Source organism: Carassius carassius, chromosome 37, assembly GCF_963082965.1.
Source record: "Carassius carassius chromosome 37, fCarCar2.1, whole genome shotgun sequence".
NCBI classification, from domain to species: Eukaryota; Metazoa; Chordata; class Actinopteri; order Cypriniformes; family Cyprinidae; genus Carassius; species Carassius carassius.
The window spans coordinates 16671629-16691080 of NC_081791.1; the positions used below are offsets into that span (position 1 = coordinate 16671629).

At 41.1% G+C, this 19452-nt stretch overlaps 1 protein-coding gene across 12 annotated transcripts in view; it reads left to right on the forward strand.

The window, feature by feature from the left end:
* Positions 1-19452, forward strand: part of agrn (agrin) — a 282960-nt gene that overhangs the window by 198275 nt on the left and 65233 nt on the right. For all 12 annotated transcript variants that reach the window (XM_059527826.1, XM_059527817.1, XM_059527821.1 and 9 more), the window contains one exon: positions 15562-15783. In XM_059527826.1, coding sequence (XP_059383809.1) covers positions 15562-15783 — 222 coding nt within the window. The remainder of the gene's footprint in view (positions 1-15561; positions 15784-19452) is intronic.

Consider the following 19452-nt stretch of genomic DNA (forward strand, 5'->3'; position numbering starts at 1 on the left):
TAATCGAATACACCCAATTCATTTTATTAGCTCATAAGTACAAACTTTAAGACTAGAACTAGATGTGTAGTGCTGTGGGTTCCCAGGACAAGTTTGAAAACCCATGATCCAATATCGTTAGGCTATGATCATATGATGTTCCCACAAGTTAATAGTAATATAATAATAATAATAAATCATTACATTTATATAGCGCTTTTCTAGGCACTCAAAGCACTTACATTGTCAGGGGGTATCTCCTCATCCACCACCAGTGTGCAGCATCCACCTGGATGATGCGACGGGAGCCATAGTGCGCCAGAACGCCCACCACACACCAGCTTACTGGTGGAGAGGAGACAGAGTGATGAAGCCGATCAGCAGATATGGGGATTGTTAGGAGGCCATGATGGTCAGAGGCCAATGGGCGAATTTAGCCAGGATGCCGAGGTCACACCTCTACTCTTTTCAAAAGACTTCCTGGGATTTTTAATGACCACAGAGAGTCAGGACCTCGGTTTAATGTCTCATCCGAAGGACGGTGCTTGTTGACAGTATAGTGTCCCCATAACTACACTGGGGCGCTAGGACCCGCACAGACCACAGGGTGAGCACCCTCTACTGGCCTCACTAGCACCTCTTCAAGCAGCAACCTAGTTTTCTCAGGAGGTCTCCCATCCAGGTACTGACCAGGCTCAGCCCTGGTTAGCTTCAGTGGGAAACCGGTCTTGGGCTCCAGGGTGATATGGCTGCCGGCCAATAGTAGCCATGACAAAACTAAGTGAACAGAACATGTCCCCTGCATTTATTTGATCAAAAATACAGAAAAAACAGTTATATTGTGAAATATTATTACAACTTAAAATAATAGTTTTCTATTTGAATATACTTAAAAAAAATTATTTATTCCTGTGATGCAAAGCTGAATTTTAAGCATCATTACTCCAGCCTTCAGTGTCACATGTAACTTCTTCTTCTTCTTCGGCGGTCACTCGAAACGAGTATGACTGTCCTCTCCGTTGGGTCGCCTTATTTGTGGATCCTCAGGTGGCTGTAGAGGCCGATCTGTGATCCACAGATTCTGGTGCAATGTGGGCATTGGAAGGTTGAGGTGATGTGTGGTGGTGGAGCCTTTCTCTGTTTGTCCTTGCGGTGTTGCCGCTTTGCATCTGCGGCACGGTGGAGTTCTGTTTCGTGGTGTGCTGCACCTTCCTGCACTGCTTTTCTCTGCGCTGCTTCTTCCTTTGTGGGGAAGTCGTGGTCTATTGGTTAGAGAGTCGGACTCGCAATCAAATTTTTTTTCACTTTTTGTTTTTTTCACTTTTTTTAGTCCCTGTTAAACGCGAGATTCTCCCAGTCGCCGGACGTGATGTTAAACTTTTTCAGGCTGGTCTTGATATTGTCCTTAAAGCGTTTTTTTGGCCCACCAGGGGCTCGCTGTCCTTCTTTTAGCTGGGAGTACAGGATCTGCTTAGGGAGACGGTTGTTGGGCATGCGGATGACATGTCCTGTCCATCGGAGTTGGTGCTGCATTATGGTGGTAGTGATGCTGGGCATATTCGTTTCCTCCAGAATACTGGAGTTTGTACATCTGTGTTCCCAGTTGATCCTCAGGATTTTTCTTAAGGCTCTTTGATGGAATCGTACCAGTGCTCTCAGGAGTCTGCTGTAGGTGGTCCAGGATTCCGCTCCGTACAGCAGAGTTGGGAGAATCACAGCTCTGTAAACCAGGACCTTGGTTTGAGCCCTCAGGTCTCGGTCATCAAAGACTCTTGTCCTGAGTTTGGCATAGGCTCCGCTGGCACAGCTTAGGCGATGGTTAACTTCACCGTCTATATCAGCTTTGGAAGAGAGAATACTGCCAAGGTAGGGGAAGTGGTCCACGCTTTCCAGAGTGGTGTTATCCACTTTGATGATAGGCTGGAGTGATGGCTGGTTGGGTGGTGGTTGATACAGAACCTGAGTTTTCTTGATGTTCAAGACCAAACCTAGGGCTCTGTATGCCTTGGCAAAGGCATTTAGGATGCCCTGGAGGTCTTCAGGAGAGTGTGCTGCAATGGCGTTATCATCGGCGTATTGCAGCTCTATGATGGTGGCATTTCTGACTTTGCTCTTGGCTTTGAACATGTTAAGGTTGAAGAGCCTGCCGTCAGTCCTGTAAAGGATTGGGCTCCCCTGTGGCAACTCTTGGCCAGTAAGGTGGAGTATGGCTGCAATGAAGATGGCAAATAGGGTAGGTGCAATGATACATCCCTGTTTGACCCCAGTTTCTACGGTAAATGGCTCAGCTTCAGAGTCACTATTGAGCACTGTGGCTGACATGCCGTCATGCAGTAGCCTCAGTACACGGATGTATTTGGCATGATATCCTTACTTTGATAGTATGCTCCACAGTGTCTGCCTATCCACGGAGTCAAAGGCCTTTGTCAAGTCTATAAAGGCCATATACAGAGGCAGTCCCTGTTCCCGACACTTTTCTTGTAGTTGGCGAGCAGAAAAGATCATGTCAGTTGTTCCCCTAGATGGACGGAAACCGCATTGTGATTCAGGGAGTATCTCCTCAGATAGTGGTAGAAGGCGGTTGGCGAGGACACTAGCAAGGACTTTACCTGTTGTTGATAAGAGCGAGATGCCCCTGTAGTTTCCACATTCAGCCCTATCCCCTTTCTTGAATATGGTAATAATTTGGGCATCCCGGAGCTCTGAGGGGAGCTCTTCCCTTTCCCAGACCTTGATGAGTAGATGGTGGATGTGGTGCCAGAGCCTTGGTCCTCCTTCCTTTAAGATCTCAGAGGGGATCCCATCAGGACCAGTGGCCTTGTTGTTCCTGAGATTCTTGATGGCATTGTGAACCTCAGTTAGGGTAGGAGGTTCCCCCATGTCTTCACTGAGGGGACTCTGTGGGATATGGTCGGCGATGTCTGGTTTGGATGAGCTGTCACGGTTCAGAAGTTCTTGAAAGTGCTCCTTCCAACGTGCGTTGATGGAGTCATTGTCTTTTAAAAGAGTCTGTCCATCTTTTGGGTGCAGGGGATTTAAGCAGCGGTGGCTAAGGCCATAGACAGCCTTAGTGGCACTAAAAAAGCCTCTGGTGTTACCTGAATCTGCCAGTCTCTGGAGTTCTAGAGACTTTTCTGTCCACCATTTGTTCTTGAGCTCCCTCGTCAATCTCTGAACATCAGACTTGGCTCTGGAGTGTGCTGCCCTTTTGGCCTCACATGTTATGTCATTTTTCCACTCTCGGAAGGCTTTTCGTTTTCTGTAGATAAGTTGTTCTATCTCTGTGTCATTTTCATCAAACCAGTCCTGATGTTTTCTGGACTGATACCCAAGGGTGGATTTGCATGAGTCATGGATGGTGGATTTGAGAAGGCCCCAGTTCTCTTCAATGTTATCAGGATATTCTTGCTGAAGACTTTTCTTGAGAGAGAGTCCTGAAGTAGCTGCTGGATGGCAGTTTCATTCAGGCTGTCAAGGTTCAGTCTTCGCCGTGTCTGCTTCTTCTGAATCCTCCTCCTTTTTTTAAGTTTGATAGACATTGTTGATCGGATAAGGCGGTGGTCTTTACAGCAGTTGTCAGAGTCTATCATGGCCCTTGTGACGTTCACATCACAGTGGTCCCTGGCCCTTACAATGACATAATCAATGAGGTGCCAATGCTTGGAGCAAGGGTGTCTCCAAGATGCCTTGAATTTGTTTTTCTGGGATAGAGAGTGTTGGTGATGACGAGGTTGTGCTGAGCGCACTTACTCAGAAGCAGCACTCCGTTGGAGTTGATATTCCCGATGCCCTCCTGGCCAATAGTGCCCTTCCAGAGATGTTGGTCCCAGCCTACCCTAGCATTGAAGTCTCCAAGGAGGATGATCTTGTCCTCCCTGTGGATTTTTGACAGGGTTTCTTCCAGGCAGGCGTAGAAGGCTTCTTTTTCTTCCACATCGGAGTCTAGGGTAGGGGCATAGGCACTCACTACTGTCGCTGTCTGGTTGTTGGCCAACATCAGACGGATTGTCATGAGGCGCTCGCTGATCCCCACAGAAAGTTCAGGGAGAGGTGGTTGACAAGCTGGTTTTTGATGGCAAGTCCAACTCCATGGTTTCTAGCCTCATCGGCTGGCTTTCCTTTCCAGAAGAAAGTGTAGCCACCTTTCTCCTCCTTCAGCTGCCCTTCACCTGCCCGCCGGGTTTCGGAGAGAGCAGCTATATCAATCCGGCATCTCTGCAGTACTCTGGCTATGATGGCGGTTCGTCTCTCAGGTCTGTCACTGGAGGTGCTGTCCATCAGAGTGCGCACATTCTAGGCTCCAAAATTAAATTTCTTTTGTTTCTGACCACAAATGGGGTGTTCCCTCTGGATGCGGTAATCCAGTCGGGAGGTATGAGGCAGGCTATTTTTTAGGGCACCTTTTCTAGCCCCTTCCCCATGTGGGGTAAGCAGAGCGGATCCTAAATAGGACTGCTTAGTCATGGGTGTAGCTGCCGAAGAGCTCTTCTGCCTCGTCCCAAGAGCCCAGCGACTGATTCTGACACCCATCACCTGATGTGCCAGCTCATGACTAGGGGCTTCCAGACTACACAAACCTACCCCCGTCGCCACATGCTGGTCGCCATAGGACTTTATCCGGGGTGGTAGGGTGGATTCCCTTTGTGGAGGATGCCTGTGCGTGGCATTGTTTAAAGTGTGGAGGCTGGTGCACAGACAACCACCACACGGTCCTTGGCAGGTCTGGGTCAGGATCCAGTGGCACGGAGTCCAAGACGACTGGGGACCCATCACTGCTGCAGCCTTCATCCGCCTTCCCAGCCGTTGTGATGCTCCACTTAAGTCAGACATCATCCTCCGCCTGTTCCGTCGTTGAGGTCTTTTGTCTTTTTTTTTTCAGGGTTTGCTCCCTTAGCCTTTGCCTCTATAGGCGGGACTATTTACCCATAGCTGGGGCTGTGGTTGGCGGGTGCCAGAGCATGTCCACTGCTTGGTGGGCCTGCAAACCACGCCTCTGGGGCCCACTGCAGCTCCGAGATCCCCTACAGTTCAGCATGGGTCCGCTAGGGCCCAGTTACCATGTGTGGCCGCAAGGAGGAACTGTAGGAGTCTTGGCGGTGGAGAGGCTATGTACCAACAGGGGGAGACTTACGCACTTGGCTCCTCTTTTTGCCCTTGCACAAGGGCTAGTCAATGGCAGTAGCTGTAAGCAGAATGTAGCAAGCAGAAGCAGCATGCAGCATGCAATATCTACTAACCTACAGGCACTACTATCCCAGTACTACTGCACTGATGCATCACACACGCCCTGTGTGACAACACACACACACATGTAACATCCAGTCTATCACACGATCATTTAGAAATCATTCTAATATTCTGATTTATTATGAGTGTTGGAAACAGTTCTGCTGTCTAATATATTTGATGAATAAAAGGTTAAAAAGAACTGCATTTATTGAAAAAAAAAAAATTCTAATAATATATATTCTAATAATATATTTTCTTTACTATCACTTTTTATCAATTTAACACATCCTTGCTGAATAAAAGTATTGATTTTATTTTAAAAAAAGAAAGAAAAAAAATTACTGACCAGTAGTGCATATTGTTATTACAAAATATTTATTAAAAACATAGCTTCTTTTTTTTATTTTTTATTTTTTTTTACTTTTTATTCATCAAAGTATCTTAAAAAATATCACATGTTCTGAAAAAATATTAAGCAGCAGAACTGTTTCTAACTTTGATAATGAATCATCATATTAGAATCATTTCTAAAGGATCATGTGATAATGATCCTAAAAATTCAGCTTTGCATCACAGAAATAAATGATAATTTAAAGTATAATAAATTTAAAAACAATTATTTTAAATTGTAATAATATATCACAATATTACATTTTTTTCTGTATTTTTGATCAAATAAATGCAGGCTTGATGAGCAGAAGAAACTTCTTTCAAAAACATTAAAAATTGTAATGTTTCCAAACTTTTGGTCTGTACTATATATATATATATATATATATATATATATATATATATATATATATATATATATATATATATACTGTACTACTTGTTGCATTAAACATTTGTATTTTTTTTTACAGCAGTTTTAGTCAAATCATAGTTGTTCTGACTGACTATTATTTTGTGATTGTTTTTTGTATTTATTTTATTTTAGCCTGGCCCTCTTTTTATATATAATCTGCCGTATATAAGCATTGTCTTATGAGGGCAGTCATGAAAAGTTGCAGACAGTAAAGTTATGGTATCATATGTTAATACCATAATATTCATATATATATACCCACACTATGTATTTTGTTAGTTTAAATGAGGTTCTGCGCTCATCTTCACAGTTTCCACCACACTTTTGTTATGTGCACTGGTAATCTGTTTTCCAGGTTTTCAATGGTTGAATTAACGCTATCCAGGTATATGCCAGCACAATATATTTAATGGGCTGTTTGGGTCTTTCACAGCCTCATTTTCGTTTACATTAAATTAAATAAAGCGTCTGCTCTGACTGAAGTCTATGAGACCTTGAATGATGATCTTTGTGCATTATCATGGCTCAGCTCCATCCAATGTAATTTCAGAACTCCATAACTCGGTGGGTGTGCCAGCTGTAATGGACTCCTAATGATAAGGAAAGAAAGCAGCCCGTTTCTCTAAGCAGAGCAAGATGGATCCTGCAAATGAAGCTGACCTAAATACACAGCTGTCATTATAGTCCAGGGGATGTTTCATAGCTTGTGTGAAGTGAACAGACCCTCAGAATATACCAGCTTTCTGTCTCTGCCTGTCTGTCTCTCTGTTCCCATGGCAGTAACTCATAAAGACTAACAATGGCCTCAGACTTACTGACAATGTCATTGAGCAAGAGCTCCGTGAAAAGAGATGCCTGGGATTCAACGCCCCAGGTGACAGTGCACTCTGATTAATATTTATCATTTGCATATTTATTTGATTAGCATCTCTTGCTGAAACGGCATAAACTTTTTTATTTTTTTTATTTTTGAAAAAAGAAAAGAAACAATAACAAGTTAAGCACCCATTGAACTTTGGAGGGCCTAGTGAGATGTGCGTAATGAATCCAATTAGACCAGTAGATTGAAGAGCCAGGGTAGCATGATTATAATTAGCATGAACCTTTGCACCTCGCTGTGTGAGGAAGGGTTGTATCTGGGTCGCTGTTGTAAGTTGGAAAGCCCTCGCCAGCTTCTATTATGTGTGTTTGTTAGGAGGCTCTTTGTAGAGCATGCTTCTGTAATGTACGTCTGCCTTCCCCCTCGTTTTTCCTCATTCCCTCATCGTCCTCTGCTTCCCTTTCTTCTCTGTTCAGAGTGCTATGTGCAATGCTCGTCTTAACGTCTGCCTGTGTGATGCCCTTCTGCTGAAGGAATCCATGGATCCATCTCGCTCTGTGCTCAGTTTTCAGGCTTCTGTGTCATTCAGAACTGAATTATGAATGACTTCAAAATTCCAGTTCAATTCCTGAATTTGAATTGAGGTAGCAAACTTGTTGCAGAATTGTGATTTGAATTTAAAGTAGAGTCAAAATTGAATGAAATTTATTTTTTTATTATTACTATGCATAAACTTATAGGTTTATAACTTTTTATTATTATTATTATTATTATTTAATAAAAAAAAGTGATTACATTTTACACACATATATATATATATATATAATTTTTTAATATATAATATTATATATACTGTATTATATAAATATATATAAAAAATATAATATTTTGTTAATAAATTATATGTATACAATGGTTTATTTATTTATTTGTCAATATTCTTATTATTTTATTGAATTGTCTAATTGTATTGGCCATGGTGTTGGAATAGATATTTGTAATTTATAATATTTATAAATCTAATTTGATTATACACATTTATAAATTACTATTTATCATTAAATGATTAGTAATTTATTATATAGTAATAATTATTTATATTTTATATGAACGATTAGTCCGTTATTAGCTTTTTTAGTAATGATGTGATTTGTTTGTTGATTTTCTTTGAATTGCAGTTAAGTATTTCTCTTCCTTTCATTCCTGTTCAAATTTCAATTCAAAATCTTTTGCTATGCAGGCAGTTCAATTCAAATTCACACTCATAAACTGAAAGCGAGTTCCTAAGTTCAGAAATTCACCAACCCTCTTTATTTTCAATGTGTCCAGCATTAGATAGCAAGTTAATCTAATGTTTGTGGTTTATTTTGTCCTCCCTTCTCTCTCCCTCTCTTTGTCTCTTGTTCTCTCTCTCTTCCAGTCCTCTTGCTTGTCCAGATTCACGGTGTCTCACCTCATCCGTTTCCTCCCTTGCGGTGCGGGGAGGGCAACGGAATTAGTTCGTTGGTTAAATTCTTAATGCGTGGGGAGAATGTTTCTACGCCCTTGAAGCCATTGTTTGGTGATAAGTACTCCTTCAGAAACCAAACACCGCCTCTGGGGGGATTTCTGCTTGTGTCATGCTAATATTTTCTTCTCTACCTTTTCCTTGCACCTTCTCCTACACGCTTATAAATGTTTCCCCTCAAGCTGAAGGGGAAGGTAGGGAATGAAAGAGAGAAAGACCGAGGAGGACATGGTGGGGGAAGTCGTTGGTTCTGATATGCAGACACACATAAAGTGAAACGCGCACAGCTTGCTGAAACTCGCAAACTTGTCTCATATTGGCAAGGTGCGAGGGTCCAGAGAGTTGGAGGAGAAGCTTGTGCGACTGTTTGTATCACGATTCGCGCACGCCCTGTAATCCCTATACGAAGGCTACAGATATCCATATGCATGAGCGTGCATACAGCAGATCGTTGGAATAATTCTCTGCATTCACACTGCCAAACTCACTAACTTTGAGCTGAAGGAGTTTACCGGACCCCCTGAAGTGAGTGTTGGCTGACTGTCTGCGTTCTGACAGCCCTGCAAACCAAGTTAAAGAAATCTTCATTTGCTCAAGAGACCTGCACTTTAAATAGCACACAACGGTGGCGAGATGTGAGTGGGAGTGTCCCTTGGGTCGGCGACATGTCAGGTTAAAAGCATGTAGGGAAGCCGTCTCAATAGGAGAATCTTGTACTATGTGCTAATAGTCCTTAACATCATGTTTCAGTGGCAGCAGTAATTAATCGCCACTAGAACGAATGCATAATATAATACAAAATTGCAGTGTGGATGTAGAGCAGGAGGCAGAGCCACATCACACATATTACATAACACAGCAGGGGTCGGAGGTGTGCAGAGATTCTCAGGCCTGATTCTCAGGCAATTAAGCAGCTCTTCCGAGTCCCACTATTTCTCACACCTTCTCATTATTAGACCCGCTTTTCCACACACAGGCTCCTAATTAACATCCTCCACCACTTTCCACTGTCGCTTACACAGCTTTTCTTTCTTTTACATATGTTAACCTCTGAAAAAATTCAAATGTGCTCCTTTGTACAGTATGTGCATCGCGTCCCAGTGGCAGAGTCCTTGAAGACTGGCATTGCAGCACAGGCCTTGGGGATGGCAGCCCACTTTTTCAAAGAGGCTCCGAAAAGGGCTCATTTTTTACTGAGAGAATATGCAAGCCATCTCAATAACCAAAGCCAGACTGCTTTTTTTATGAAGTATGTAATTGTGGCTGCATGTAACATTATTTCTCAGAGAATTTTCTCTTCCTTGACTTATTAAATCTGAAATATTTTTTCCCCATCCCCTGGAGACGAAAAACTGAAAATGAGAAACTGAACAAGTGAACGTTTCTTTTCATATCCACTTTTTTCATATTTTTCTTTTAAAAAAGGAGAGCGATTCTTTCATCTTTGGTGGCATGGGACAAAGCATTATCGAAGGCTGCGGTTCGGGTTCTAGGATGCGTGCCTTAGGAAACAGGTCACTGAAGCATTTTGAAGGCCATGAGGGATTTACTGATGAGCCTGATCTCCTTGTCCTTCAGCCGGGTGCTTAGAAGGCACAGATGGAGAGGCGTGAGAGAGAAGATCTGGAGGAAAAGCCCGCTTTCAAGGGCTGTGAAATTAGGCAGCGATCCACTGTATACACAGTTACGTGCCAGTTCAAGATGTATTTTAAGCAGTCGTTCTCAGCGGTAAAATCAATAGCCGGAAACGTTCTCTTAGAGAAGCTTCTACTGTAGGACACTTTTAGATTGGCACATGAACACAGCAGTCAGGAAGGTAACCTGCTTACTTCCCACTTCTGTTTTTATTTTCATTGGCTTAGCCGAGCAGTTGGATGTGTGGGTTTAAAGTAGATGTGTGTGGCACCGCTTGATTTCTGTCATGGAAAACATGCTTTGGAGTACTAATCATGGTCTTTTGATGCATGCTGTGCTTCATGTGTGTTTGATATGCACTTCTCCCTGGTTGCTGCCTTCAGATGTGAGGCAGGTTTAGGTGAGTGCCAGGAAGAGGTTAGAGAAGGGTTATGTTCAAATCTTTCCCTCCGGTCTCTCGCAGTTTACTAAAGACATGAGACTCTCTGAGGGTCTCACTCTTGCTAAGTAATATTTAAGACACAGGCTAAGTCTTTAGCTCTGTTTGTTAGTGCTAAACCTAGTGAGATGCCTTCTGTCTACATAGTCAGCTGCCTTCTAAGACAACTTCTTAACTTCCATGGAATCTTGTTAGTAACCAGTTTAGAAGTTGTAATGTAGTTTGTGCACCATAGCAATAGCGCTGCATGACAATTTCAATACATTTGTTGGTTAACATGCTGCTAAGCTAACACCACCACTGTGTAAAAAAGTTTAGCACTCCCAAATATACAGCCAAATTGTAGATTTTTGTTCATACTGAACTACCGTATTTTTTCGGACTATAAGTCGCACCTAAGTATAAGTCACATCAGTCCAAAAATATGTCATGATGAGGAAAAAAACATATAAGTCGCACTGGATTATAAGTCGCATTTATTTAGAACCAAGAGAAAATATTACCGTCTACAGCCGCGAGAGGGCGCTCTATGTTTTCAGTGGTAGACTACAGGAGCACTGAGCAGCATAGAGCGCCCTCTCGCAGCTGTAGACGGTAATGTTTTCTCTTGGTTTATGTCAAATTAATTTTGATAAATAAGTCGTACCTGACTATAAGTCGCAGGACCAGCCAAACTATGAAAAAAAGTGTGACTTATAGTCCGGAAAATATGGTATTTTTATTGATATTTATCAGTATTGACTGAAAATAAGTTTATTATGAATACTGCCATCATGTATTTGTTTTATTTTTACTTGTTGAAATGGATTCTAGGACTGATTTCTTTTTAATTTCACTGAAACTAGGTATCGAACTACTCTTTATCTATTACTCTTCATTAATAATAAAAAGTAAAAAATTTAATTTTTGATCAAATTATGCAGCCGTACAAACAAATTAACCATGGTTTTGCTACATATAAACCCCCCTAAAAAACATAGTTGCTATAGTTACCCACATGAAAAATACTATAGTTAATTACAGTAAATACTTTTGTTGTTTTTAAACTGTACTATAGTAAAGTACTTTAATTCATTTGTTTTGTTAATTCTATAGTTGCTGTGGTAATATAACAACCATACTAATATAAACAAATTACTTTACCCAATACTGTACTACGTTTTCTACAACTATAGGGTGTAATATACTAAAATACACTACAGTTGACTGTAGTAAAAAGAAAAGTATAATACAGTTTATTAGTTCACTATAGTATTTACAACACTTTGTTAATGAATGCTACAAGCCTACTGTATTATTAACTATAATGTATATTAACTATAATTAATTTTCATAAGAGGCACTTAGCAAACCTGACACATTTTGTTTGTTTGTTTTTTAATTGCATGTTTTATTAGAAAAATCATAATTAGAATTTTTTTATCATATTGCCCTAACTAGCATTCTTGAAAATGCAGCCTCTGTAAGCAGCTCAGTGTGCTTTGGAACACAGCAAATCTCTTCTCACTTCAAGAAGCTCAATGATGATCTTTTTTTTTTTTTCATTATTTTGTCCTTATTTGTTCGTATCATATTGGAAAAGAAAGTAATTTTTACGGAGAGGGACGTATTTGATTTATCTGAAGGCGGTATGATAGCTGTGTATGTGCCATATTAAATTTATCTGAGTGTCTGTAATATTATTTGGAAACGATACCATCTAATCCAGGAATAAATTACTTTGGTGAAAACACCATGCGTAGCATGGGCAGGGGATGCACACACACACACACACACACACACACACACACACACGCACACACACGCACACGCACACACACACACACACACACACACACACACACACACACACACACACACACACATACTCACAAACAACAGTCAAAAACTTGTAATCTTCTATACACACACTCACATGCGCTGACCAGCATTCACCTGCAAACATTTGCCATTACCCTGTCATTTTACCTCTCACACAATACTGAATGTGCCTGAAGGGCTGGCCTTTATTTTGACATGTCTTTAATCTTAGTGTTTACTCCTAGCATTTCTCAACCCTCAGCTATGGAGCCCAAGCATACAAATGTGCAGCATGTTGTGTATTTGTTTATAAAAACAGTTAAAGTAAAAAAAAAATAATAATAATAATTATATCAACATTCACTCATTCTCATGTCATGCCAAATCACAACAAAGAATTTACGCGCAGTGTTCATAGGTACATTGTTTAAACTCCATTGTAAGGAAAAGAGCACCGTGAACATTCTGATCTCAATGTTTTGTTTTACCTAGAATAAAGAACATCACCCAGGTTTGGAATAAAAATGAGGGCCATTGCTTTAACAGAATATCCCCTAGAAACCTCCTCCAACGTTTTTTTGCATACATTCTTTACCTTTTCTATAAAGATTCCTCCTGATTGGGCAAAATGAAGCCTTATTTGGTGACGAAAGGTTCTTCTCTAGAGGATGGTGAGCTGTGCTGGTTTCACTGCTGACCCACTTCTTATTTCTTGTTCTCCTCTTTCTCTTCCCCTCTGTGTTGGTATCAAAAACAGGGCTTGTGCTCAGTCCCACTGTCCCTCAGTCCTCTGTCTACTAACTGCAGCAGTTAATGAACTTACTGTGGAACTACTGTGGCACCGCTGAGATTCCCAGCTACTCTCTTTCATGTTCATATTTCATATCTGTGCTTTAGCCCAGCACACTGAATTATTAACTAGAGCTCTCCCTTTTCTGGGATGATGCTTTGTGTTTTACTTATCTTTTTATTTTTTTTCCTTCTGTCTGTATTTGAGGGAGGCTTGGTTATGATGCATGAAGTGAGATGTGAGTAGTTAGTGTTCTGATGGATGCTCCAATAAGCTGCATGTTTACAGCTGCAAAGTCAGAGTGCATATCTGTTTAGCAAGCAGTTCGTAGAACATTTTCTCAGACCATCAGGTGTTATTGGTTGGGAAAAAAGGTTGTGTTTTGTGTCCAAAATCAACTATTTCTAAAAAAACAGGTCACACACACCCACTGCAGTGGTTGTGTGAAATCCACATTTAAATACAGGAGTGGATCTATTCAATTATTCTACCATATGTGAACAGAAAACTGGAGTCACTTCAAAACCTGAAATTTCTGATACAGAGATAATCAACACAGTCTCACTCCCAACTCGTCATATATTGACGCTTGGTCAGGACACCTTTAGCGTCATTTTTTGAAGTACAGGGTCCTCCATTATTTTCAGTTGTTTGTCTTAATTTAATGGTTTTCATGCATTTGTATTAAATAAACATTGGAGTATTGAACTGTCATTGGAGCACGTAAAAGTAAAGTCACATGTATATATTGCAAAATCCAACCGTAAAAAAGCAGTATAAAAGCGTTACAAACATGTCATGTTGCATTCCAAGTCTTCTGAAGCCATACGATACCTTTATGCAAAGAAGAGAGTAAAAAGTAAGGTTTTAATTGCTTAAAATGATCCCGCTCTGTTAATGCGCTCACATCACACAGGAAGAGCTTCATGGTGGACAAATCAATCATTTTGCCTCGAAAGACTTGGAATATTAATATTTTTTTTTAATAAATTATGACGGTAGTTGTATTTTCCTGTAATATATTGTGTCTTATTGACAAATGGTAGGTTTAGTGGAAGGGTTTGGGTAACCTGCTCATAAATGTGTAAATAGTGTAATATAAATAAAACTGTTGTGACTAGGGCTGCACGATATTGGGAAAAAATGACATTGCAATATTTTATTTTTCTGCAATATATATTGCGATATGAAATCTAATCAAATTTTTTCTTACAAACAAAAATGGGGTGAGCACACTTACATTTTCATTTTAAATGATTTAAATATCAGTACCATCGTGTCAATTGATTAATATGCGCGAGGTAGAGAGAGCAAGACAGCGCTCGTGTTGTTTGAAGACGGTGAGCGTGCGGGCGGGGCTCTCTCTCTCTCCCTCTGTCTCTCTCTCTCGCTCTCTCGCTCTCTCTCTCTCTCGCGCGTGTGCTCTCTCTCGCTCTCTCTCTCGCGCTCTCTCTCTCTTGCACGCTCTCTCTCGCGCTCTCTCTCTCTCTCGCGCGCGCTCTCTCTCTCTCTGCCCTGTTAAATTGACAGGACTTAAAAACACATGCAAATGATAAACTTTCACTCTATGATGGTTAAGCTGTGCAATTAATCCGCGAATCACATTCGTCAAGGGCCGGGGAGCAGCTGGCCCGGACAGTTAATGAATAACGGATCAACTACGACAACCTACATCGCACATCCTGCGATGTGACTATCGTTGATTCGTACATCGCGATATCGATGCTTAAACGACACATCGTGCAGCCCTAGTTGTGACTGTTTACATTGAAAAATCACACCCCAACACATATGCAATAATGGCAAAAAAACAGCCTTTTGTGTCAGCATATTGACGCTAAGAGTTTCTTGTTTAAAGCACTGGAGAACCTTGCACGTCGAAAAATTATGCTAAAGGGGTACCCTGTGTGTCAAAAAGTGACACCAAAGTGTCATGACCAAGTGCCAATATATGACGAGTTGGGAAGTGAGACTGTGTTAAGTTAATCATAGCAACGGTTTGGTTTCTCACAGGTGTAAAAGAGGAATGACATTTCACATGCACACTGCAGTGGTAATGGATGTGAAAACCACAATTAAATGTGAGAGTCAATCCATTAAATTATTGTACAATGTGAACAAAAAACTTGAGTCACTCCAGATCCTGAAATGTTTGCTATAGAGATAACTATAGCAATGGATTGGTGTCTCACTGCAGTGGTTATAGGTTCATAGTGGTAAACAGTGTTCAAATGCAGGATTGAATCCATTAAATTATTGTGTGTGAACAGACAACTGGAGTCACTCCGGATCCCAAAATGTTTAATATAGAGATAATCATAGCAGCATTTTGGTGTCTCACAGGTGTAAATGTGGAACATGGGTGGTGGAGATTTAAATGCAGGATCCGGATGTCACTCTTGTAATAGTAAAAACACAATGTGTAGAGAATCCTGATTAAGCTCTGGGAAGTGTAATGAGGTCTGAGTCTATCAACCTTAACTCTTTCCCTTCTTCATTGTCCTAACCATCATCATCTAAGTAGAATGATAACTTGTTTATTTGCTTTTTGGGGCAGATCTTAACCTGGAGAGCCCCTGTCTGAAGAAGACCTGTGAGTTCGGAGCCGTGTGCGTGGTTAAGAACAGCGAGCCTGTGTGCGAATGCTCAGACGCATGTCCACAGGACCAAGACCCTGTTTGTGGCAGCGACGGGCACACTTACAGCAGCTCATGCCAAATGAAGGCCATGGGATGTGCCCTTCAGAAAAAGATACAGATGCAGCACAAAGGACCATGTGGTGAGTCCACACACACACACACACACACACCCATTGATGCCACTCACTCCCTGAATGCCTTTCATCCCCGTCCACCCCCTGCACTTAAGTACTCCACCGATATTTCGAGAGAGGACTGTAATTTTCCTCCTCCGCAACCTTTTTTTGAAACGATGCACTTAAGTTAGAATTAAAGAGGGCAGCATCCTTCACAATAATTGTTTGCATGAGTCATGGTTTTTTTTGTCTGGCTTTTGTAAGTGCGCTCCAGATAAGTCTGCAGAGACCTGCTCGCCCTCCAAACAAACGCATGTTTATGTGTGTTCTTCACAATAGGCTTGTAAATCATTTTCGATGGCTGTCTTTGTGCTTGGGAGGGGAATATTAAGGGTGCTTTTTTTGCTAAACTAGGAGCCCTTTGTAAAGCCAGTCACTTTCACTGGCGACTTACGTTCAGAGAGAATGAGGTGGAGCTATTGTGTCGATAAAAGTGTCTTGTGTTTGCAGTGTATTGATGTGTGTGTATTGGCGGTGCCTCCAGTGAAGAGTTCGAAATGGATGCCGAGGGTCATTTTGTAGCAGTAGAATTCATCTCGGATCGCTATAGGCCACAGTTGCCCTTTATTGCAGCGCCGCCTATCATGCTATATATGTTGCCAGATAGCAAATGACAAATGAGAGTGATATCTCTCTCCTCACAGGCTTCTGGAACAGAAGCTTAACTACCCACAGAGATTTAACCCACAGAAACAGGTTTGGTTGGGGCCAAACAAGTCAGTTTTCATGCATACATGGATGAAATCTTAAAACTGATGATTCAGGATCAGAAACTGAGGAGTTTAGAAATGCTTGAGCTTGACAGATTTGTTTTGAAATGGCAAGCTTGATGTTCTATGTGTAGAAGGTAATAATAGGCTTCCCACAATCATAGAAAACCTGTAAATAAAAGAGAATGGTAACACTTTAGTATAGGGACTATATTACTTACTATTAACTAGTTGCTTATTAGCAAGCCTGTTATTATCATATTGGCAGTTTATTCATACTTATAAAGCACATATTCTGCATAACCAAATTCTGCATTCCTAATCCTACCAAATAAAACTTAACAACTACCTCACTAACTATTAACTATTTATAAGCAGCAAATATTTTTTCTTAATAAAAACAATAAACTTAAACATATATATTTAGATAAAAGTAATTTGCTTTTTAATTATACTTTATAAACTGTATATTTATTATTACATTAAATCAATCATGGGAACCCAGTATATAATTATAAAAATAAGACTAGATAGTTAATCAGCTGAACTGCGAAATTGTGTGACTGGTTTAGACCTGCTAGATTATATTGGACAAGCGATTTAGAGATGATAGTCCGTCTTTTAACCGGCTGTGGAATTCCATAAACAAGCTTAACCACCTTGAACAGGATTGACCTGATTTTTCCAGCTGGAAGTAATCGTTGTAGTTTGAACAAAATCCACCCATTACAGCATCACATCAATGTTGATGGGTCCGGCCCCTCGCTGGAACAGGTGTCAGTGGAAAAGGGCAATAAACAGCGGCTGCAAAAACAGCTAACCATACAGAAGGAAATGTTGTTCATTTAGCGCTGTGTACACAGCCACACTCTCCACCACAAGTGAATTCTATTATAATCACCGTTAATTATCCAGGCCCAATCAGACCACAGCCTCTGCCTCACTAAGACCCCAGCTGTGTTCGTGTGGATTTTTTTCATGAAAGCATGTATGTGGGTCGCTGTTGGTAGAAAGGCACCAATGAGTGGGTGTATGATGTGCTCGTGGCCAAATTTCATTTCATTTTCTTCCCTCCGAATAGAGCGGAGACTCATAAATGCCCTTATCTTTATAGTTCAGGTGCAGTCTGATAAAGATGTGTCTGACGTTGTTTATTATTCTGATTTTTTCCCTCACATCTGAGTGGCAGCTGACCTTGTCGCACAGCTACAGGAAAGCATGCCGTTGTAATGAAGTATTTGATATCTACCCCTCTGAGAACCAATACGTATATGTTTATATGCAAGGAAATGAAAGAACAGCCAACGAGTCAGCAGCAAATAAGCACTTTTTACTGGTGATTGAAATGTTACAGGCCACAGTTGGGGAATATAGGTTACCTGCAAGACACTGAGCTGGAAGCGGAAGAAAAATCATGAGGCTGTGGAAGGAGTGAGAGGGCAGTAAATAAAAACTAGGAGGAGATGGAGCAGACTAATAGAGCCAGTGCCCTTGCCCAAGCACCAATCGCCAGGGAGTTTTAACGGCTGTTCACAAAAACTGCTGCTCTGTACCTGACATTAACAATGTTCCTTCCTTTTTCTGGGCAAAAGAGAGCAGTTTACCTCTCACCTTTAGAGGAATGGTTCACCCAGAAATGAAACTTTTGTCATCACCAAACTTCTTTGTGAAGAAAAAACACTTTTTCATTAGAATGAAACTGAATTCTGAACATTTAAACCATTATTCATACAAGTTCTGAAAACACCTATTCTAGCTTTCCTACACTGAAAAAAGTTTGATGTAGAAACTATTTTTACTCAGAAAATGGTAGTATTGCACAAATAACACATTAAATTAAGGCTGAAGTTTCTAAGTGGAAAGACTGAAATATAATTTTCTTTTAAAACATACTCCAGTAAATCTCCAGTCAGTACTTTTTTTGTAATCAAATTTTTATTATAATGGAATTGTATACTGAACATTTGAAATATATATATATATATATATATATATATATATATATATATATATATATATATATATATATTGTGACGGGAGGAGCACAAGACAGGCGTCAGGCCTCGGAGAGGCTTTTATTAACAGAAAATCAAATAAAACAGGGGATAAAGGTGGCCAAAGGGGAAGAGTGTCCAAAATAAACAGGGAATCTGGTGTCCTCGTCATGCTGCGGGGTTCGTGTGGGTCGGGCAGTGTTCATGGAGAAAGGTTCAGGGAAGGGGCAGAGTCCGGCGGCCGCACGCGCTCCCCTCTTCAGTTCGGGGTGCGAGGGGTGGCGGCTTCCTCTAGCGGCCGCATCTCTCTCGTTTGCCGCGGTGCTGGCAGGGGATGGACAGCCCGGCATCCTGGCCCGACGGCCGTGTAAACGGGTGCGGTTCCCATCCGGATCGCGGGTCTGGTAGCTCACGTCTCTGGTGGCGTGGGAGTCCCTCAACGCACCCTTCCTGGACCCACGAGGACACCAGTGTGCATGCATGGGGAAGAGACCGGTCTCCCGAGGAGAGGCGCGTTGGGCTTTTAAACAGCGGCGGTGATGAGGCTCCATTTCCTTCAGGTGTGCCCCATCACACGCCGCCAGCCCTGACTCGTCCAGCGCCCCTCCTTTCACACACCCACTCCAGTCGGGAGCCTGGTGAAGGGCGACGATTTAGGACGGGGTGCCGGTGACAATCAGGGAGGAGGCAGCTGACTCGTCACAAAATATATATATATATATATATATATATATATATATATATATATATATATATATATATATATATATATATATATATATATATATATATATATATATATATTAGTGCTGTCAATCGATTAAAAACTTTAACTAGATTAATCACACATTTTTTCTGTGATTTATCGCAATTAATCGCAATAAAAAAAGAAATGTTTTTGTACGTTTTTAATATATTTTTTAATGTAA